General features: G+C 44.7%; 1 protein-coding gene across 5 annotated transcripts in view; it reads left to right on the top strand.

Moving 5' to 3' along the window:
* Positions 1 to 20,906, top strand: part of tiam2a (TIAM Rac1 associated GEF 2a) — a 74,768-nt gene extending 53,862 nt beyond the window's left edge. For 4 of the 5 annotated variants that reach the window (XM_030443375.1, XM_030443377.1, XM_030443376.1 and 1 more), the window contains 12 exons: positions 8,506 to 8,727; positions 10,253 to 10,321; positions 11,342 to 11,467; positions 11,976 to 12,084; positions 14,364 to 14,543; positions 14,814 to 14,932; positions 15,498 to 15,606; positions 16,341 to 16,399; positions 16,517 to 16,619; positions 16,960 to 17,053; positions 18,336 to 18,490; positions 18,802 to 19,484. In XM_030443375.1, the coding sequence (XP_030299235.1) occupies positions 8,506 to 8,727; positions 10,253 to 10,321; positions 11,342 to 11,467; positions 11,976 to 12,084; positions 14,364 to 14,543; positions 14,814 to 14,932; positions 15,498 to 15,606; positions 16,341 to 16,399; positions 16,517 to 16,619; positions 16,960 to 17,053; positions 18,336 to 18,490; positions 18,802 to 19,484 (2,028 nt within the window). Of the gene's footprint in view, positions 1 to 8,505; positions 8,728 to 10,252; positions 10,322 to 11,341; positions 11,468 to 11,975; positions 12,085 to 14,363; positions 14,544 to 14,813; positions 14,933 to 15,497; positions 15,607 to 16,340; positions 16,400 to 16,516; positions 16,620 to 16,959; positions 17,054 to 18,335; positions 18,491 to 18,801 lie in introns of all 5 variants that reach the window. The other variant, XM_030443378.1, reaches the window with a different exon arrangement.
* The last annotated feature ends 2,541 nt before the right edge of the window (positions 20,907 to 23,447 follow it).

Genomic DNA, 23,447 nt, shown 5'->3' with positions numbered 1-23,447 from the left:
CTGTCTGTGGGATGGGGGTAATTTAGGGAGAGGTGTGTGTGTGTGTGTGTGTGTATGTGTATGCATTATGACTAAGCTCATCAGCCGCCATCTGGCCGTGAGCAGGCTAATAATCTGGGCTTACTGCTGTCAGCGCAGTTAAAGCTAGCCTGCTCCTGTCAGTCTGCTTCACCGTAAACATGTTGAGAAGAAGGAGCTGGAGATAAAAACTTTGAAGGAAGTTGCGATGGAGGGAATAACAGGAACCTAGATCCAACATGACCCAAATCTGGCCGGAATGACCACACCAGGAGAACCTGGTGCGGACATGGAGGTAGCCATACCAATCGTAGCCCCAATGGTGGATGATGAAGATCCTAGACCGTGCCTCTATCTCACCACCTTAATCGAGCTCTTTATGCGGGACCAATCGCCTGCCCAGGCCCTCTGCTCCCTCTTGGCCATGTGCTGGTTCTGGCCATCCGGCTGCGAGGCTGAGGAGAAGGACCTGTTCCTGGGGTCCGTGCTGCTCACTTTGGGACGGTTCCTCAAAGACAAGCTGGCCTGCCTGGCTAAGGAGATGGCAGCCTGCCTCTCCTGCCAGAGAGACGCCAAAGGGGACAAACAGCCGGTAACTATGGACTCATGTGCCTCTTGCTCGTGGGAGGTTTTAACTGAGGTAACTGCTACTATGAGGCTTCACACTTGTGCTGTAAACTTTCACACACCTCCCACAGCCTTCTGTGTGTGTTTGGTAAAAGAAATCTCTGCAAATGCAAGTCTGGTCTAGTTTCACAGTCGGATAATTCATACAGTATGCCTTTCATTTACATTTTATTAGCATTTTAGCTTGTGAATTAGATCATGCAATTACAGTATCATGTGCAGTGTATATGAATTATTTGCTACGTTGTCAGCCATGTTTGTGGTGTTGCTTTAGGGATAGCAATGTCCCCACTTTGGTCTCGATTGAAATTATCTCATGAAGGGAAGATCCCCGAAGAACATCATTGATCAATTTGAATGTGTCCAGTATTTTGGTTTATGACCAAATACCTCTATATTCCTTTAAGCCAAAGCTGTACTTTGTGTTTAGTTCTAATTAGCGAATGTTGGCACGCTAACACACCAAACTAAGATTGTGAACATGGTAAACAGCACCTGTTAGACATCACCATGTTAGCATTGTCTTTATGAGAATGTTAGCATGCTGGCTTTTACATTAACAGAGCTGCTAGCTGGCTGTAGGCTCTTTTCTCTACCTGTTTGTCTCAGCAGGCCCTCTCTACTCAACACTGTCCTGGTGATCATTAATACAACCGTTGACTTGTAAGATTTATAGTGGAGGCAGGTGGAAGCAGGTCAAAAGGTCATGGTGTTACTTTTTGCTCTGTCTGTCCTGCCTTTATTGCATCCTATGATGTTATCTCAGCAGTATAGGCTGTATTAGAATTAATTGTATTGGTTTGACCAGCAGTTAGAGTCTTTTATGGGCGTCTATCCGCTCTCAATCCGACACCTTGTGTGCCTAGCGGGTCTGTTATCTGTTAGTATCATGTCATCGCTAGAAGGTGTATGGTGTGGATAGTTCGGGGTGCTTCAGTTGTTTCTAAATCACCCAGACTAAATTGTCCAGGTCAGGAAAGCGGACTGGGCACAGCACATGGGTTGCCATTAGTTATTCCATGGACTTGTTTGTCATCAGACCATGTTTAACGTTGGCAACAAGCATTTCCACTTAACCTTTAATGTAGTTTTAGGCATTTCGATGGAGTAAGAATAGTGTATAATGCTAGCATTACATTGCCTTTGTAGTGGCAGTCATGCAGTGGAGTGGATCTGAGTAGCCTAGGGGACTCAGTAGAATGGGTGCTTTAATCTGAAGCTGGCTTCATTATTAAAACACACTCCTCTCCCAAAGTCCTCCGAGACTAGGCTGAATAATATTTGTTTAGGATGAATAATAAAAGGCGTAAATGGGCTTGAGTGGAGCGCGACGGGACCAGCCCTCCCTCTCATCTTCCTCTCTCCTCCCTTCCACTCTGTTTGATTTATGGGCATGCGTCTTCTTTTATTGAGCTTTGAAAAGAAGATGGCATCGTGGCACTATAGCACACTAACATGGCAAATGAATCACTGGCCTGCCCACTGGCCACCAGGTCTCCTCTCACTCTCTGTCTCTCTCGCTGACTCTCTCGCCCTCTCTCGCTCCGTCACTGTGACATGACAAGGCTGTTTTATATGAGAGATGGGTAAAGCCAGCCCCAGGGACATACCTGTATTTTATCCCCTCTTCTTTGCCCTCTCCCTCCCCACGATTTGTTTATTTCAGCTAAGATGCGGCCTCTCCGCTGGTAAAGCACAAGGCTTCTCCTTTGATTTGTGCAGCGTTTCATCTGCAAAGCAGACTGAGCTCTGTACATAATGACTCCATTGGAGCGTTAAAGGGAGATGGAGACAGTGTTTAGTGTTTGTCTAGCAACCTCCCAGTTTGACAGAGTGTTTTTATGTGTGAGTGTTTACACCCAACACTGGAAATACTATTGGTTTTGACACAAATGAGGTTGAACACAATGTAGTGTTTGCAAGTGCCAAAAAGGGGGGGCTAAAATCCTGAATGCCTGCTAAGTGCATGTGAATCCAGCCAACGGTGAGGATCGTGGGCATGGAGGCCTCATATATCAGTATGATTCAAACAAAATGCTTGTTGGGTCGTCTTACAGGGTCTGAAACCTCCATGTCCAGTTTAGACAGCGTTTGGCCAGTTGTTTGATTGGGACTTCTCATTTGTTGAATCTTTAATCACTTTTCGTGTGTACGATCAACTGCAACCCCATACATGTCTTGGAGAGACCGTCTGAAAGTGTTCTCCTTGATCCATATGTATGATTCATGGCATCAACACTAAGAAGATGATTAAGACGCAAAATTCTTGGTGAGAGATCAGGGATCTTTCAAGTGCGTCTCTTTGAAATGGGTATAGACACAGTTGCTTTTATACGTAGTTGAATGACAAATTGTAGTTTGTTCGTCTGAATGTAAAAAAAACCTCCTGACTGAGAATCCTGGTGGTTTAGAATTAAGATGTTTGCCATAAATGAACCAACTGCCCTGGTTCGCCTCCAGTTGGGGACTGATGGTGCATTTCACTCCCGCTCTCTCTTTTGGTCCTGTTGCCTGTCTTCTTTATACCTTGTCTTTCTGACAAAAGGCATGAAATACCCACAAAGTATCTGTTATCTTATCTAAATATAGGGGGGGAATGTAGAGGAACAGTGGAAGGAACCTTGACACAACATTGTCAGTACCCGATCCATCCGTTTTATGCATCTGCTTAGGTCAGGTTCTAACATGTGATTGATGGCTAACTAATCCCCAACTACTTGTACATGCATAGAACAAACAGGGTTTCTAGTGAGGGTTCTAGTCTCGCCGGGAGTGCCGAATCATTATCCCTTCAATGAATTGGCCAACTTTACATTGAATTAGCTTAATCATTAAGGTCAAATCATTCCAGTTCGGAAACAAGTAAAGTTGTCATGGGCAGAGTCTGTTTATTTATTCCCTGTGGAAGTTCTCTGTGCAATGAGCGATACATGTCACGTTTTAGTCTTGTGCGAGCCAGTAGTTAACATTCCTGCCCTGTTACCCCAACTGGCTCCGAGCCTCCCAGTTTTGAGTCAGCCATTCCTCTGTGTGTTGAGGTAACAAGCCAGAACAGTCTGCATTGTACTGCTGCTATTGAAAGACTGGACACTGATGCAGCCCCCGGCCTCTCCATTCAACTCTCTGGAAATTACACCGAGGTCACATGGAGCTGAAAAGGAGGGGAACAGCCAGAGGAAGAGGAAGGAGGAATGGGGATGTCTGGAGGCAAATGGACAGAGGGAAGTAGGATTGATGGCGGGATGTGCAAGTAGAGATGTAGGAAGACCAGGGCCGATGGAAAGAGATGGACGGTGAGAGAGGAAATAGTTGCCAGTTGAAGAACTCCCCTCTATTTGCGCAAGTGGCCAGACCATCTCTACTGATTGATATGCAAAACAAGCCAGCGGCAAGCACTTTTTCCCTGCCTACGCTCACAGAATGGCAGGACGCAGGATCAATGGCTCGATCCCCATCAAAGCCGCTTCTGCCTCAGAGGCATAGGTGTACTCGAGAGTGAGGCTTCTGACCCGGGCCTAGCAGAGAGACTGGCAGCAGGGGACACTAATGAGAGAGCGTGGGAGGAGGAGGAGGAGGGTGAGAAAAATTGAAGAGGGGATTGACCGACCATCAGATGAAAATCGGGGGTTGACGGAGCAGGAAGATAGACATCTCTGAGGCGGTAAAGCCAAACTTTGGAGTTCCGTCGTGGCTGTTTTTCTCTCCTGTTCGGACAAGTCGTATCACCAGACGCCATTTGTTGACCTGCCATGCCAACGTCCAGGGGAGGCAGGCTGCGTAGGAAGGGCTGCTCACTGGCCCGAAGGACCCAGCGGCAGGCCACGGCAGCATGGAGGCTGCTCTACAGACTGCTTTTCATGGTGAGCAGACCATTGGTAGAGCAAAGAGATGAAAAATGTGAATGCTGTAATATTTGATGCAGTATTTGAGGGGGCCTCATTAAAAGAGACGACAGAGAGTCATCATCGTGCACTCCACTGTTTTTTCAAGCATTGCTGCTCTTGAAAGTGAGTGGGTAAAAAAAAAAGGCTTTCTGGATTAATGTTGATATAGATGTGTGGAGTGAGGAGAAGGTTGTCGTAAGTGTTTGACTTGTGTGCCATGGTTAATCTTTGGATCAGTTCGGACTGAGAATGCGAGTGGCTTTATAAAAAATGAGGAATCGCACCAGACGTGAAAGAAGCATTTTGTAGTGAAACCTTTTTCTTTGACACCATAGCTAGACATAAAACAGATGTTTGTATGGGAGTTGACGGAAAATGAAAGCGAAATGCTGCTGGATGCCGTCAGAAGGAAACCAGGTAGACAGACACAAATGATTCAGCCACCTCTCACTTCATTTTCTTCACATGCAGGTTGGCAAAGACCTCTTTTCTAAATTGACTAAAGGGCAGACATGGCGGGTGGAGGTAGAAACATGATCCAGAGCTGTCAGCCGTCAGCGAGAAAAACCTGAATAGGAATTCACGGCAGCGCTGTCGGATCCACTTGCCTTCACTGGCCCTCTCGGGCTTCTCTCCCGCCTCTGCTGGCTCCCGTCCTCAGCTCTTAATTGGTTATTTGGGCGAGCTGTCAGGCTGTGTTGGTGGGCTTGTTGTGAAGCAATCACGATTCCTAAGTCATGACGGCAAGCAGGTTCCCTCCACCCTCCTCTCTTTCTGCTTTCCTTTTGCCCACCTCTTTCTGTCACGCTCCGATGCAGGTGCCTGCCATTTAGTGTTGATGAAAATCGTAACTTAGTTAGGAAGCTGTGTGAGAGGTAAAAGTGTGTTTCCGTGTGCACATGTTCCCAAGCGTCTTATCAGGCATATACGCTCCTCCATCAACTCATTTAATTGTGTGAGAGACGAACATGAGCCCATATCCTTTCAGTGTGTGGGTGTGATGAGAATTAACTCAGCACTATGTGTGTGTGTGTGTGTGTGTGTGTGTGTTACCAGATGCACACACACATTTGTAGAGTCCTCAACAGGCCTCCTTTCCTCTGGGTGCCTGTAGCTGAAATAAACAGCAGATACGACTGTTATCTGTCTCCACAAGGCTGCCCTCCCTGTCTGGGGCCTACCGGTGGGCTATTTGATGAATATGTCCCTCTGATATCCTTCAACCTCTGGTTTCCTTCTGGCAATCTGGTCCTACGCGCCTGCCTGGCAGAAATTTGGAGTATTCCCAGAGTGTGTATCAGTGAACGAAGGCTGACTAGCGCTGTGCTTGGCTGCATCGTGAGTGTGGAAGTGTATTTCATGTTCTTTAATGGGATAGTGTGTCAACAGCTGTGGTTAGGTGGGTGAATCCTTATGAGCTCCTTTTCGATTGAGAAGCGTTATACGTGCTTCATGAATGTCAACATGGAGGATTAGCAAGTAGTGAAACAAGTGTCCGACGATAGCGTTAAGAGTAGGAGTATAATCCGAGTGAACATCTCTACTCTTGATAAGGGAAAGTCCTCATTGGGTGGCTGACTGAATTTTATTCATTCAAGTTTATAAAAGACTACTGTTCATTGATCTGAAGCCAAATTCTGAGGCAGTTCTGTAAAAAAAACAACCTCTGATCAACACATCAATTTCAGGCTTAAACTATGAACTGCCAGTTAGTCATGCCCACTTCCTGTTTTAGCACCACCCATTCCTGGATTTAGACTCATCTATTCTGAGTACGTAGTTGAGCAGTAATGGATACAGATGACGGCATACTTGGTTGACGTGCAGTCAGTATCTATGTTTAGTGCCATTTAGCAAATGCTATCATGCTAGCACACCAAACTAAAGTGGTGAAACATCATACCATCATCATCATGTTAGCACTGTCACTGTTAGAATGTCAGCATGTTGCTGTTTGCATTTAGCTGTGCCTAAGCACAGCTGAGCAAAGCTCTAACCATTAATGGATCATGGCATTTCTTGTCAACCCAGTCAGTGTGTGTGTTAACAGGTATAGGTATGTCCATTTGCGGTCTATGTGTGTGTCCTGTGTTCGCCAGTGAGAACGCTGGTACCCCCACCAGTGCAGAGGGAGACATTAAGTCCCTTCATAATTATCATCCCACATTCGAGGAGCTCCGGAGTGGAGCGCTGCCGTGGGTGGTGGATCACTTGAAAGAGGCTTAGCCCAGACATACATGGAGGACACGGAGAGGCATTTTTTCCCCTTCTGTCTCTTTCTTTTCTCTCCCTCACACAGTCTATATTAAAGAATTGGAGGGGCCGTCTCTGGAGTGACCATGCCCATAATGAGCTAGCTGATGAGTTGCAGGTTTATTAATGCAAGCCTTGATTGTCTGTGGGCTCTTTTGGAGTGGTGTGTGTGTGTGTGTGTGTGTGTGTGTGTGTGTGTGTGTGTGTGTGTGTGTGCGCGCGTGCATGTGCGTGCGTGTCAGGGGGGTTATGGGTGGTAGCTCACACCAGTTTCACAGCAGAATGACTCAGACAAGCTTTCACACACTGCTCGTGAAGTGCGTACGTGTGCGTATCGATGCCTGCAGTGTCACAATGAAGGGTGTATTGATCCATGCGTGTTGCTGTACCGTCTTTAGCAGTGGTCTGCAGTTAAATGCTTGCTCATGGGATACACACATACACACACACACACCCACACATACACAGGAAGGCACAGAGTGCTGAGCAGCTGTTTTGCCTGGCATCTTGGCCGTCCCACCGTGCTGTGTTGCTGTGCAGCGGATTGGAACCTGCTATTACTGGCACTTATCATCCGCCTGCTGATGCTAGCGACTGGCCACAGATTATAATGCTACATCATGTAATTCACTTTGAATAAGGCAGGCCGGTCATCATGAGGCTATTTTTAGCAAGGAGAAATCGCACAATTAATGGCTTGCAATGTACTGTCTAGCAGGGCTTGCTGCAGTGTTGTGCTTGAGTAGCTTGTCCAATTCTTAATAAGTGTACGTATTTACTGTGGTGCTTGAGAGGCGTATTCTATGCAGTGACAGCCACAGTGTAACATAGTGAGATGGGGAGGTTTTTCTTTCGCGGCTCCTTTTTCATTTTTTTCTATATATCCTAGGGAATAGAACAGAGAAGCAGATAATGGTTCGTTTTTTTTCCCCACAGTTGCTCACAGACTACAAAATCCTCCCCGCCACAGGCACCGCTTCTCAGTGTGTTGCCTACAGCTGATGTTAATTTCCCAATCCCGGGGCAATCCAGTCCAGAGTAAAGTAATGCGGATTATCTGCTTCCGTCTATAAACGGTGTGGCGCTGACTTCTTCGTAAGGTCCCCACTTATTAAACAGTACAAAGCAGGCTGGAAGAAATGATTGGTTTTTGTGAATGAGCAGATGTATAAAATGAGATTCTTCTCAGCCCCTCCCCCACATCCTCTAATACAAACAAATACATATCCACTTAGGATGCCCTGGCATTACATACTGATGTGACACAAAGCTGCACAACTGTCCATTATGGATTCAAAAGAATTATGTAATGCGGTGTAAAGCTATCTGCTGGTCTATCCAGTTAGTCTTTCAAGATGCACTGTAAAGTCTTTGATGCAAAGCCAATTAGCATAGAGTGCATAACTAAATCTGTAGTTCTCACTCTCAGTATACCCAGGGGAAACACAGGCCATGTACAGTGTAGAATTGTATACATCATTATTTGATACAGCTGTGGAGCTGATATCATTAGTGGGGAAAAGTTAGATGTAGGAGGTAAATGACTGAGATTTTTCCATTGAATAAGTCCTTGAGAAAATCTTTCTGTGCACATGCATGTCTTTCCGTGTGTGCGTGCCGTGCAGTTACTTATAACGAGTGATCCTCCTTTCATCTAGCTGGCTGATATAATCCCTGAGCTGCCTAACCTAAATACACCCCTTTCTCTCTGTCAACCCCACAGAGCGTGGACACAGTGTGCACTCTCTACCAGTCCTTCCAGGAAGGGACGGGCTCAGGCCCAAGGGATTTGATGGACGACACCAAGGAAGCTCTGCCGAGGCAGGGAGGGGGCACCACAGGAGAGGCCACCCTGCTCCGACCCTGTCCAAAGCACATGAGCGCCACTGAGAGGTTACGCAAGGTCATCCAGGAGCTGGTGGACACGGAAAAGTCCTATGTGAAGGTGACACATCAACGCTTTGACTTCTGTCTTATGAGAATATCTTGTAGGAAGCTAATATGAATATTTAATTAAACTCGTCCTCGCACTTTCTTAAGATTTATAAATCTGTTCCACTGTCACATTTTTCACTCCTTGATTATGAAATTATAGACTTTTTTTTCTATAAAAAAGCAATTCCTGCCAGAAATCCTCCACATTATCAGATAAAATGAACTATAACTGAGAGCCGCAACGTCCTAATTGAAAGTTTTTGCATTTTTGGAACTTTTTCGCTTGATACCTCTGTCTTATCTGTACTGTAAGTAGCAGGAGCCAGCAGCTTGTTAGCTTAGCTTGGCATTAAGACTGGAAACTGGGAAACGGCTTGCCTGGCTCTGTCCTGAGGTAACAAAAAGTGCCTATCAGCACCTCTGCAGCTCACTAATTAGCAAGTTTTATCTTGTAGAAAAAGAACAGCGTAAAAACAACGACAAGTTGTGTATTAATGGAGCGGTTATTTGGCCTGGGGGCAGTTGCTACTACAGGAAGCTACTGCTATGAAACAATATAGCACACAACCCGGCTGTGAAATGGTGAATTGTTAATTAAAGATTTTAGAATACAAAAAAAAGAAAAAGAGAGATCACAAAGCAATTATTGCGGCTTATTGTGCTTGTACATGGATTTTGTAATCTTGGGATTCATCCTTTTTCCAGACTTTATGCTAAGCTAAGCTAACCAGCTGCTAGCTCCTGCTACATATTTACTGTACATACATGAGTGTTCTCATCTAACTCTCAGCGATAGGGAAAATGTGCATATTCCCCCGAATGTTTAATTTTTGCTTTTGATATAGAATATTCGTAACATGGGACTTTAATATAAACAAAGAACAGAAAGAGAAGCTGTTTCCTGTGACAGCTTTAGAGCTCCTCCTCCTCCTCCTCCACCTGTCTAGCCTTATTTATCTTCCTCCCGCCCAATCATTTTGCTGCCCTCATGTTTTCCAATTCGACCTTTTCCTCCCTGGCGCACATTAATGAGCCGCATTCATGATCTTCTTGGCTCGACACTTGTCATTGCCGGCACTTTCTTTTTCTTCATCTCCTCATTTTTTCACGAATTCCCTTTTCCCGTGCACTCCTCTGCCTCAGCCGGCTGTTTATTTGTAATTGAGGGAGGAGATTGTCTTCCCAGAGTGCCTTGATGCGGGCCTGCTCGTCCGTATCCATTCACCGCCAGCGACTGGTTGGGGAGGGGACGGAGCGGAGGAGGAGGAAGCTCATAAATCAACCTAATGAGAATATCCCTGCTGATACCAAGACAAGCTACAGCCACATTAAAGTAGGGGGGGGGGAAGAGAGAGATAAGGGAAGATAGTGGGAGAAGATGGAGGAATGAGGTGAGGGACTGTGGGAGAGAGGCAGTTGGAGGTTGTAAAGGAATGATCTGATGATGAAAGGGATGTGAAAGGACTCGCAGGCTAAGGGAAATGTTTACGTTTGACTCCTCATCACTGACCTTCATCTGTCTCTTTTGTGTGCAGGACCTGACCTGTTTGTTCGAAATCTACCTGAAACCCCTGCAGAATGAAACCTTCCTCACACTGGATGAGGTGGGTGGTGTGTGTGTGTGTGTGTGTGTGTGTGTCTGTGTGTCTGTGAAGCATGGTAAACATGAGAGGTGTTGTGTCCAGAGGCGTTCCTGGGAGGTGTTGAAACTGTATAGGAACGTCAGATTCATTGAGCGTCTATTACCCAGAGGTGACGTCGATGAACTCCGCTAGGCTATATCTCCCTCATTACCACTGTGACTGGCTGGAGGACAAATTAGCATTCCCCTACAGTGACCTTCTCGCATCCCACGGGGACACACTGATAAAGGCTAGCTTAAGAGTAAAACCACCCTTTAAGCATTCACCTCGGATTAATTCACATCACAGGATAGCTGTCCGCTGATTTCAGAGCGCCTTTTTCGCTAAGGAAGTGTGGGTTTTGTTTTTTTTCGTTTCGAAGCACATCAATTAACATGTTGATGTGTGTTCCTGTGACAACAAACGGCAGTAGCTGCAGCATGCTAATGACCTTAGCGTTGCCGTTTTCCAGCCCTGTGTGCAGCGGCATGCCAGGCGTGACCTCAAACACAGGACGTCCCTCCCAAGACACACTGGTCGATAGGCCACTGAGCACTAGGGCAAATTAAAAGGCCATTATGGGACAGTGGGACGTGTCCAGACACAAAATGGACGGGGGCGTGCTGGCCCGCGAACTGCTTTTAATGAAGGGACGGGTTGACTCTGTGTCAAAGAGGGTGTGTGAGACAGAAGAAGTTTGCAGGTGTGTGTGCTGTACTTGCAGCAAGGCTATATTGGCTCCCTAAGTGCCTTTGTCAGAGATGGAGCCATCAGAGTGGAGGTTTTATAACACTCCAGGGTGTCTGACTGACTGTTATGAATTACAACCTGCCCTGGCTCTTTTTTTTTCTTCTTAGTAACTTCTTATTCCTCCACTCTCTCCCTCCTTCCCCTCCTTTCTCTGCCATTTTCCTCTCATACATCCTTATCCATCACCTTGCCACAATTCCATACTACCTGTCCTTTCCTCCCCTCTTTCCATCCATTCTTTCTCCTTCTCAGATGGAGAGTCTGTTTGGCAGCCTGCCTGAGATGTTGGACTTCCAAAGGGTCTTTCTGCAGACCCTTGAAGAGAGGATCGCCTCTTCACCTGACTTCAGCACACTGGAGACCCCCTCACAGTTTAAGGTGAGTTGTACACACAAGTAACAGATTGTTGATCGCATGTCCAAAGATTCAGTGTAGATTCCGTGAGCATGAGGATACAAAACAATGGCATTCTCAAACCAGGTGATTTTAGCGACTATTCCAAAGACGGGCGTGATCTTTGAGATCTTGAGGTTTATAAATAATCGAGGTGGTGTGACAGGAGCGTCGCCGGCTGATATATAGGCTTGTCATGACAAGGTGTGGGGTCTATTGATCGACTCGGCAGTTCACTGGTTGGATTGTGAGCTGCTGAAAGCCAGTGTACTCTAGAGGGTTAGGCGAGAGGGAGAGAACAGAGGGGGGGCACTTGAATAGACTCTCAAGAGAGGGAGGACAGAGTCGTCCGGTCATGACTTCACATGTTCGCACTCTTTCATCCTTCCATCTCTGTACCCTTTTTACCTTTGCGTGGCATTACTCTCTCTCTCTGTCTGTGTGTGACACTCATCCCGGTCTTTGTTTTCCCCCTCGCATCGTCTGTTCACAGAAGCTCCTGTTTTCTCTCGGGGGTTCCTTCCTCTACTACGCGGACCACTTCAAGCTCTACAGCGGCTTCTGTGCAAACCACATCAAGGTCCAGAAGGTCCTGGAGAGAGGTACGTCGCACATCTAAACGCACGAAGAACACACGACAGCCGACTCGTACTGCATGACGCGAGGCTGAGAAGTAGAATATGATAAAAATATCTGCAGCCGCGTACTTATCCAAAATGCCCCACACCCATGTTAAATTCATCTTCCTTGCACGTACGTTGCATCAGAGACACCTCTCAGCACTCTCTGTTGAAGGTTTGGCCTCTTCTCTTGGGAGACAAATCCATTATGTACGAAAGCAAATGTCCCACAGTGAGACAGCAGATGAAAGTGAGGTGAGTGATGCCTCCTCCACTTTACTGCAAACCCTGTTCCACCTCAAATATTATGAACAGACTTGCTCAAGATAAAGTCGGGAGAAACAAAATCCTCCACTTCCATTTTCTGTTCCACGGTTTTCTAAACATTCAAAGCTATCGCCTGTTTCAAAAACAGATGAATTTTTAAAACAAATATGTTTATTAATACGCACAGTTTGGATAACCTTGTCCACAAACGGCAGATTTGCGACCATGACAACCCCAGAGCCCCAATAACTCCTTGCGTCCCCCTCAGCATGTGACAGAGTAGAAATTTTAAGTTGATTTATGCCCGATGAGACGCCGGCCTTTCTGCCACTATTTGGGAACGCTGCCCAGCACCGAGAGAAATGTAAGAAGATTGGCTCCCTTCGCCGACGTGGAGGGGGAAGGGGGCGGGCAAATTGCCCCCTCGTGCTGCTTAAATCTGCCCCATTACTAGGATTGTGTGGGATATTCCTCGAAGTAAGCGGCGGGATGGATTTTTAATAGGATTAGGAAAGAAACACTCAGGAAAAGTCTGCGATGGGTCAGAATTACCTTGAGGAGAATAAAGTGTGGTAAACAATGTCAGGAGAGCAACACTGATGCATGATGGAGTAGTCTGCAGTGTTAGATATTTTTGAAAAGTGCTGAAGATTATGTTTAGGGATATATCATGCCACCGTCAGGCTATGGAAATATATGATGCTGCAGTACTTAAGGAGGAAGGAAAGCCTACTATTGTTTTTATAGATGCACTGTTAAAAAAAAAAAAAAAAAAAAAAATCAAATACTATATGCTTCCATCGCCAAAAATATTGAGATATTTTCAGGGTGTGGCTTTTTAAATTTAGTATTATATGGTCAAAAATGACTGACTGTCCTTCTCAGGGAGATCTTGGCATAGTGATTATTCTTAAGTCCTTCAGTCTGCGGGCAATGCCAGCTCGGCACAAAATGGCTCCAAACGCCTGAGTCGAGGGAAAAGATGCCAGGTTCAAGGTACTCCACTTACGGGGCTCAGACACCGTGTGCTTTAACCAAAGCTTCAAATGGTACGGTGCAAATTATTATTATTGCTGGTGCGCGCAAACTAATATGAGGACATGTAGCAGAATAATTGCACCGTACAGATAAGGGTGGCCAAGTATAACAAGCTGATGGCTGCGCTGAGCACACAGTTGGCTCAGCGGGAGGCAGAAACACCCAGTGCAGTCTGGTCACAACCAGCTGATCCAAGGACAGGCAGAAGAAATCTGTGGGAGTCTGTCAACCCTTTAAGTAATTATATGCCCATCTCTGCCATCTTCATTACCCTCCTCCGTTTCCCCCATCATGCCAAGGGCCCTGGGTTGCCTTAGTTTCTCTGTTTATTTGTCGACTTGTTAATTGCCTGCCAATTACTCTGGGAGGTGTCGATGCTGCTGCCTGTCTGAGGCTGGGAGTGCTATAATTAATACTTTAATGGCCCCCCTCAGTAAGCGCCGTGGAAGCATACTGCTCAGGGAAAATGTCATCACCTTTACAGAGGGCTCACTCTGTATTATACCTGACATTTCGCAGCACACTAAACTGGAGAGTCCCGACTCGATCATCACCGTGTCGTAAATTAGAAATGTTTACTATTTGAGTAACAGTCCCTGTTCTGCTCATTTCTCTTTTTAATGATGCCCTGTGAAAACACCTCGTCTTCAGTTTATTGTGAACCTCAGAGGTGATGGCACTGAGTAAATAAATGCACATTTACCTAAATACTGCAGTGGTCATGGTACGTTAAGGGGAAGCCCACACTACCCCCTGCTGGAGACAGCTTATTGCACTATGATTCTGCACTGCTCAGCACAGCACGGTGTCGGACTGAGTTCGGCATGTATGAATGAATGAATGAGGCCGTCAAAGTACATCAGGAAACACAACCACCAAAAGCAAAGAGGGTTAACTGCTGAATGATTCATACGGACTAATTTGCTCAATGAATACAAATGGTTTGTGTTTTCCAGCTAAGACGGATCAGGCCTTCAAGGAATTCCTGGATGCGAGGAACCCCACCAAGCAGCACTCCTCCACCCTAGAGTCCTACCTAATCAAACCGGTGCAGAGGGTACTCAAGTACCCCCTGCTGCTCAGGGAGCTGGTCTCCCTCACTGACGCTGACAGCGAGGAGCACTACCACCTCACCGGTAGGGAGAGAATACATAAACATTCACAGATAAAACATACACGCCCACACACACGGAGAGGATGTGCTAAAAATACGCACTATGTTCACACTTCTGTGTCACGTGGTCATGCCATCATGCATTGGAATGGAAGTGATGGCTTTTTGCTTTATGAGGAAAAACTCGTCCTGCACACAGCGATCAAAACAAATCTGCTACTGTAATGTAAAACACATATACATCCAAGAACTGTCCCCTGTTAACGCTTGGTTTTCTTCTTCGCTCCTGCAGAGGCTCTGAAAGCCATGGAGAAGGTCGCCAGCCACATCAATGAGATGCAGAAGATCTACGAGGACTACGGCTCCGTGTTTGATCAGCTAGTTGCCGAGCAGACCGGCCACGATAAAGAGGTAGAAACAGATTTCGTAATCAGATTTCTGATCACCGAGCAAAGTAAATATTTTTAAAGTTCCTTTTGGGTGACATCTGTCATGCACAGACTTTCACAGGACACCTGCTATAGTACACAAATACTCGACGCTTACCACATTAAAACAACATCAGTCCAGTTAACTATGAGTACATCAGAGTGGAGCTGTTGAGTCCGTGTTGTTTACGCCGTCTTCTGTGCGTCGCCTCCAGGGACCGAATACATTTGCAAATTGATGGAATATTTAGTTGGTAACCACGGCATAAAACATTCAAAGTGAATGCTAAATAATGTTGTCTAGGGTACTGTATGTTTTCAACGCAAAGAAGACCCTCTCGAATACGAAACAGATTAAGGTTTGCTTGGAAAATCAGCTTTCTTTGCATGCACAGACACTAGTCTGTAGTGTCTGTAGAGTTCCATTCATGCACGTAGTAGTTAGTATGTATCTCACACAGCAGTAAAAAGCCAAAAGTCAGGCTTATTTTTCTTCTCCCTCTGCCATCGCTCTTATAAACTCTCCACTGTCTCTCTCTCTCTCTCAGGTCACAGAGATCTCTATGGGAGAGTTTCTCATGCATTCCTCTGTGGTTTGGCTGAATCCGCATCCATCGCTGGGCCGCATGAGAAAAGACCCCGAAATGACTGTGTTTGGTGAGTCTGCACCATTGACTGTATAAATAGTGGACGCTGCCTCAGGGTCTTAAAAGTGAAGCCAGTGCTGAAGTGCTTAAAACCTGCATCCTTTCAAATGGCCAGTAGTGGGCGACTAGTGGTTTCAAAATGAAGCCTTGTTATATATCAGTTTATGAGAAAATGACCCTGCTTGATTTACTACCTAAGTAAACGGTTAACTAATCAATTAATAGCGTCAGTTGGAAGTTTCCATTTTTTTTCAATAAAGCATAACGTTAATGTAAAATAGACAATAAACTTGTAACTCATGAGTCGCTACAATGAGTGGTCCTCTGATTCTCCCTGGTCGAAATTAGTTCCATTCCCACAAGTTCCTACCCTTGATAGTTTCCAACCACTATTCCTATGAAATCCACATTGTTTTATCTCTTAGGGGCTTAGGGCTTAGGATATACATGACCAAATGGAAGACAATTTTTAATATATAATCAATTTTTAAATGTCATCCATGGATGGTTGCAGTCAAAGTTGAATCAGTCCAGACATTATTTTATTGGGTTTGCTGTACAGCCACACATAATTGTGTTTGTGGTAGCACTATTTCAATATTCGTAGCTGTAGCGCTGATGTATGCTTTAAGGCTTCAAGCTGGCAGCTAAAATGCTTCTGTGGGTTGCTCTCCTTCAGTCGGGCTTTCCCCCAGGAGGCAATCGCAGTCAAAACTAAGACGCCGATATGTTCTCTCTCACCAGTGTTCAAGAAAGCGGTGATATTGGTGTACAGGGAAAACAACAAGCTGAAGAAGAAGATGGTAAGTCTAGTGTCTGTTTCGCTCATTTACATCTCATGTGCCACAAACGGTGTCTCTGGTGTGAAACGTGGCATTTTTCCTCTTCCCTCCATGCGCGACATTCTCTGTGACGACCAGACAAACCCCCGCTCGGCACTTTCTCACGGAGATCCGGACCCCTTTAAATTCCGCTGGCTCATCCCGCTCTCTGCGCTGCAGGTCAGATTGGGAAATACTGCAGGTACGAGGCCGGCACACTGCCACATTATCCACACTAAATCACTCACAAAGTACATCCACTAAATCTTTTGTTCCTTCTCCCCCCTCATATTTCCCCACACACACCCCTAAGCTTATTCTCCTCGCCCACACACACACACACACACACACGCACACACACACACACACACACACACACACACACACACACACACACACACACACACACACACACACACTCACGCACATCCTCTGGCATTTCTAGTCAGCTCCCACCCTCCCTCCTTATCGCCTTCTGAAACCATAAACCATATTTGGACTGCGTGATTAAAAGCCTCTCCTTTATTTCCTCGCTCTCCCAGGAACAGGCACAGAAAGCAGCTGCATCTGGGAGCTGATTCACTCCAGGTCTGAAGTGGAAGGCAGACCAGAGACGGTCTTCCAGCTGTGTAGCAGGTCAGAGATTAAACTTTCAGGTGGAATCAGCAATGAGTTATTGTAGTGTGCACTCATGGATTCCAAAGTCTTTTTCTTTTTCACCTGTAACACATAGCAGAATTAAGTATTTCTTTTTTTTTATAGGAAAAGCAATGTTGATTACAACTGTAGTCTTATTTTTTGCAGTTGTGGCTACTGTTTCTATTGGACCACATTTTCCACACCAATGTAACTGCTGAGATCTGGGAATGTGGGGATTCAACAGAAAGAATTACAAGCAGACAAGCTGATCATAAACAAGCCAACAGTTTAGCCAGTAATAATCATCATCGGACAGAAAACTTTACAGCTTTGACCTGCACAGAAGTGTAGAAGTGTCAAAGTTGGTCTATAAATTGTGGTGGATACTTGGAACACATTTTTCCTTTTTCCAAATACATTTTGCTGACCTCTGTTTTATAACCTGTCTGATCATCTGACTGAATGACTCCTCCAGTCTTCTCTTCAGCAATGGTTTTCATAGATCTTGAAGTTGTTAGTGGACAGTTGGTCTATGTTACAAGATGGAGAACCAAGGTGTGATAAATTGGCAACATCTTGCAAGTTTTTCAAACCTACTTGAAATGTCGTTGGTACATTCAGGTCCAACCTCGCTGAAGTAAAGCAGAATGAAAAAAAGGTGGAGGCGACGTGGAAAATATGCCATTTCTGTTTGTGCTGTCGATACCACTCGTATCTGTCTGTCTGACATGAAGCTGCAGCTGGTTAGCCTAACATAATAGAGACAGGCTCTGTCCACAGTCCTCATATTCCCCAAAGTTTCAAAGTAAACCTTTAATGATGATTCATAATACCTGTGAGAGAAAAACAAAAACATATTCTCTAGAAAATAGAAATGTTTCATTGTCTTTTTATGTTCATGTTGCATGTTTTTATATTTTATTCAATAATTGAATAAAGCCATTTTTGTTTTCAAATCATGGCCCCAATAGAAGACATGTTATAACTATCTGCTAGGCATTTCTTCTCATGGATCCTATTTTTTATGTTGTATTCACATTTGACAGTATACACTGCCTATATGGGGACAGTGGCGAGAGTGAAGCCTGTGACCAAACTGGTAAATTCTCATTACACACTGTGAAATTGGGATCACTCCTAATGAATTAAATCATCCATTTCACCAGGGACACAATTGAACTCTCTCAACAATCCCCTTAATCTATATTTAGCTTTGGATTTCAAGCTTAATATACCGTGTGCTCATGTTACGATGCTACCTCTGCTGTGTCCTCCTCAGTGTGCCAGAGAGCAAGGTCAATATCATCAAGGTGATCCGCTCCATCCTCAGGGAGAACGTGAGGAGGAACATGAGGAGCGAGGGGACATTAGAGAGGGGCTGTAAGGAGCGCATGGCACCCCTTCGCAGCACCCTGCCCTCCTCTGCTAGGCTGGGTGAGTGTTCAGAATCATGGCGGAGAATGTTTCTGTCAATTAAAAAGTAAGAGTACCAGGCACTGTTTTCTGGGAAAGTTTCCCATAAAAAGGTCCACATAAGGCATAGGAGTGATTCCTGCCTACTGGTATTTAGCCTTTAAGGTCATTCAGCATTCAGCTCAAAACTCAACTGTGCAACTCGTGTACTTTAGAGATGATCGTATCTTACACTTAAGGTCATCAAATGCTAAAGGGGGCTTATGGTGCAAGTGTTGTGCTCAGATAAGAGGGGCATTTCTGACTCCCATCTCTCCCACATTTGTTACCAGGTTCCTCCCGGGCTTCCTGGTTGTGTAAGCAGCCGCTTGGAGATCTCTCGGCCCAGGCCGGGAATCCCAAGCTGGGGCCGGACTCAGACGAGGGAAGCCTGAGCAGCGGAACCTACAGCTTGTCCGGGGCTCCTCCACCTAGCGCCTCCGACTCGCAGAACTGGTCTCAGGCACCCGGATCCAACTCGCAGCCCCGCTCCGCCTCTGCTGTGAAAGAGTCTGACATTTTAAGTGACGAGGACGATGACGGCTTTAGCGAGGGGGGAACGAGGAGAGACAGTGGAGACAGCAGTTCTCCAACTAGCGCCATTGAGGCTCAGTTCCTTCAACTCCAACTGTCAGAGGACGCTGTGTCGAAATGTGCGCCAGCTCCCTGTGTTCAGCCTGAGGGAGCGGGGGACACTCCAGAGACGCAACACAAACTGCTGCGAGGACACTTCAACGCTGTAAAGAGGAAGCCCAGCAGTTTCAGGCGGAGCCAGGGTGCCCTGTTGAACATGAAGGCGCACAGCAGGTCACTGGACAGCCAGGCGGATGCGGCGTCACCGTCGGCTGTAGTGGACTTCAACACGTTGCTGGAGAGGGAGTTCAGCGTCCAAAGTCTGACTTCTGTCGTGAATGAAGACTGTTTCTACGACCAGACTGAGAGCTGTGCCACGGACTCTGCTGACACCACCTCCTAGTTGGGGGGCTGGATGGACAGAGCAGAACTTTATCGTGCCCAAGTCAAAAAGTTGGAGATGCTGAGCCCCCGTGGCTCTCTGCAGGCTCTCCCAGGGCGGCGGTGAAGCCTTGCCTCAACTCGGAAGTGGGTTTAGTAAGCCACACACCTGCCTGCTAAAAGTCGAGATTTAAATGAGCTGGACTGATGGAAGCCTATTGGCTCACAGGCCCAGTTTCTCCCCTCAGAGAGGCGCAGAGAAGTAATTTCTGTCCCAATGATAATGACTGCAATGAATCTGCCAAGCACTGATGCGTTCCTGCGGTCTCCTCAGCTCTCTGCGCTTTGCCTCGTCCCGACAAACTGTTTGAGTGACGTATTCCATCCTAGTTTCCCCTTGCAGCTTTTTAAATTGGTTTTTGACCCTTTCTATGAGGAACAGGAGAATGTCATTCAGCTTCTGTCCATACGGAGTTTGTTGAGTCCTTACTGTGCTCCACGTCGTTTCCCAGTTTGCTGGACAGTAGAGGTCCAGTGTTCAGGCTTTGCTAAATATTAATTTGTGTTTGGTTTCAGAGAACTGAACCTCTTATTACATATTGCATATTGATGCAAATAAGCAGGCACTGAGTGAAGGCTTTCAGACGAGATCCACCCGAAGAGCCCCGGCGGTCAAGTCAGACTTTCCCGGGCAGAGATGACTTTGGCCTAAATGAAACACTTTCGCAACTAAGCCTTTTTGCTGTATTTTGTGCACTAAAGTACACTGTTTGCCTATATATTTTAAATATTTTTAATCTGTACAGGTTTTATGTAATTAATGTTTTTATTTATTTATAGGTTTGATTATGTATATATTAGCAAAGTAACTTTTTTTTGGGTGAAGGCTTGAACTGCTTACCTAAAGATTTGGTCTGTTTAGTAAATATATTAGAAAAAAAAAAATAAGAGGCAATACAGCTTGACATTTTTTTCCCACTTCAGTTTAAACAGAGCCTACTGGTTTTTTTTGGTTGTCTTTCGCTGAAGATTGTAATTTCCAGTGTGTGCATTGGAAGGTGTTTTCTTGAGATCTGGCTGCTTAATTGAACGATTTAAACCTGCAATAATGTTCAAACACCAGTGTTTCTCTCTGTTTATCTGTCTGTGTATATAATCTTTTCTATCTTGGAAGCATTTATGTATTCTCTCATACATACTTGACACTGTACAGGTAAGAAACGAGGCAGGAATTTGCAATAAATGCAGACGCTATTTTTGTATAACGCTTTTGTTTGCCATAGCAGAAAGTACATGTTAAGGTACTATAAAAAAAGGCCACTAGTACACTCTTTACCTTTTTTTTCTCAGCTCAACTTTACATGCCTTTAATGCTAGCATACCAATGAATGTGAATGCCCTATTCTTATGGAATTGTTTTATAAATAAAAGTTTTATCTGTGAATGACGCCTGGAGAACAGTGCTTTAAACTTTCAGTTCAGCTGTCAGTTCGGTTTCATACATCCTTTCTGTTCAACTGACGGGTAGCGCAGAGCTGGGGAGTAAAGTGTCTTATCTCAGGCTCGGTCCCTTGACTAGACTTGCCACCGGTCCCTGATTAACTGTCATAAAGAAACGCGGAAGTCTGTATCCTGTTATTGGAAGAAAAAGGTATATCCTCAATAGAGTACATAATTATCTGACAGAAGTGGGGCACGGTTACGTGAAGAGAGGAAAGCTTTGCCGTGGTGCTTGGACTTTATACATGTTCATGTGTGAAATTAACCAAGTTATATGTTTGGGAAAATTGGCTGAGCACATTTAGTGCAATAAATTAGTTTTTCCTATTCCTTATTCTCTTTGATTTTTAAGCCAGCGGACTTGAAAACACCCAAATTATGAATAAAATTATGTCTTGTAAGTATCATTCATTTTTCCCCACTTAGCCCCTGGTATTATCTGCATGGCTAGACAGTTTCAGCTGCATTTTGAGACAGTACTGACATTTTGGCACTAACCAAATAGGAGTTAAATGGAATTAAATTATGGCGCTTAAAGTGAGTCTTCTATAGCATTCTCTGTACAATGGTCACTGTCCATAAGTGATAATTATGTGACACTCTTTCACTCTAAAATCGATGAACAGACTAAATAATATCAGCCAAGATGGCTACATATAGCTAAGTCACTGCTCAAGTACAGCTGTAGCAGCAAAAGCAAAAGCCTGCGTATCAAATCCAATGCTTTTTATTATGTCTGCAACTAACAATTATTTTCATTGTCGATTAAGCTTTTATTTTGAAAGATTAACCGTGTAGTCTATAAAATGTGTAAAAAGCATTGCAATATCTCAAGCTGATGTCTTCCAGTTGCCTCTTCTGTCCAGCCAACAGTCCAAAACCCAAGACCCCCCCTAAAAAATACATTCATTCAAGAAGCTGGAACCAGCAAACGTTTGACATTGTTGCTTAAAAAAAATGACTTCCTGAAATCATGATCAAAATAGTTGCGAATTAATTTTCTTCCAATTGACCAATCAGCACTGGTCTACTTCTTATTGCTAAGAGGAATTATGAGATATTTCGTACTTTAAATGTTCTATACTGTCACGTACAAAAAAAAGTTAGCTGAAAAAGATAGAGAACAGTACAATTGTTTGTTGGGACAGCTTTTTTTTGTTGTTCTTGTAAATTACCCTTTAACACACCATTTACAACCTGCTCCCAACCCACCACCCATTCACTTCACATTCAGCCTCTACTGGGCTACACAAGGAAAGCTATATGTTTACACTGAGCCACACAGGATTATTTCCTGACATGGCGTACTACTATTCTGGAGTCACAGCATTTCACGATCTGTGACAAATCACTTGGCGTGAAAGTGTCATGATGGCGTCTGGGTAAGCAGCTACACCGCCAGCTGTCAACCGGTGACAAGGATAACGCTGCGTTTGCGTCAAGTCTGGTGTAATTCATCAGGTTACCATGCAATGACGGACAGCTGTGGCAGTTTTATGGTTTTGAAAAACACTAAGAGCTATCCAGGTTAATACTAAAGAGTGGTGTGCTGAGGATCATTATTTTAAATTAATGCAATGTTTTGTCACAATGATTTGTGCTGATTTTCGTCTAGACTATGGCAGGTTAGAGGTGATTGGAGGGTTTATTTATTTTTATTTTTACAGTTTGTCATTTCCAGACACCTCTGCATCAGACTGGTCAGACCACTAATAGCTGACCATTGTCATGAAGCACTGTGGTGGCAGCATCATGTATCATGCTTTGCTGCAGGATTCCAAATGGACAATGGATTTAAACATATTACCAAAGTACCAAGGACAAGAAAGCCAAGGTGTCACAAATTCCCAAAGAAAATCTTTGAGCAGAACTGAAAAAAACATTTGATTACATAGATTCTTACAAACCTGACTCAGTTACACCAGTTCTGTCTGGAGGAATGGAAGTGAGGAGCTCATAGAAAGGTTTCTTGATGCATGTGAACTTCTTGAAATACTCGAAACTTGGAATAAATGCCAAAATGAATAAATCGCTCTAAAATTATTCCGACATTTCACGTTCTTATATATCGATTTTACCTGACCTCAGACATGGCATGTTCACTCAGATTAGGTTCTAGGAATTGTGAAAAGCTGAGCTCAGATGTATTTGGCTCAGATCAGCGTAAACTTCTGACCTCAGCTGTAGATAATGTTATCATATAGCACATGTGATAGCATTTTTGTTATCTAGCAATTGTGAAAAGCGGAGCTCAAATGTATTTGGCTCAGATCAACGTAAACTTCTGACCTTAACTGTAGATAATAACATGCTTTGTTGCACGTGATGCCAATTCATTCCTCACTATATTTCAGTGGGGCATGTTGTAGGCCAACTTTGCATCTACTGTATACTGCTTTTTTATACAAAACATATCTTAATATAACCCACTGATAACATAAATGTATTTATTTAACAAACATTTTCACCTATTTCCTGATATATT

Source organism: Sparus aurata, chromosome 16, assembly GCF_900880675.1.
Source record: "Sparus aurata chromosome 16, fSpaAur1.1, whole genome shotgun sequence".
Taxonomy (NCBI): Eukaryota; Metazoa; Chordata; class Actinopteri; order Spariformes; family Sparidae; genus Sparus; species Sparus aurata.
This window is presented reverse-complemented; position numbering and strand designations above follow the sequence as displayed.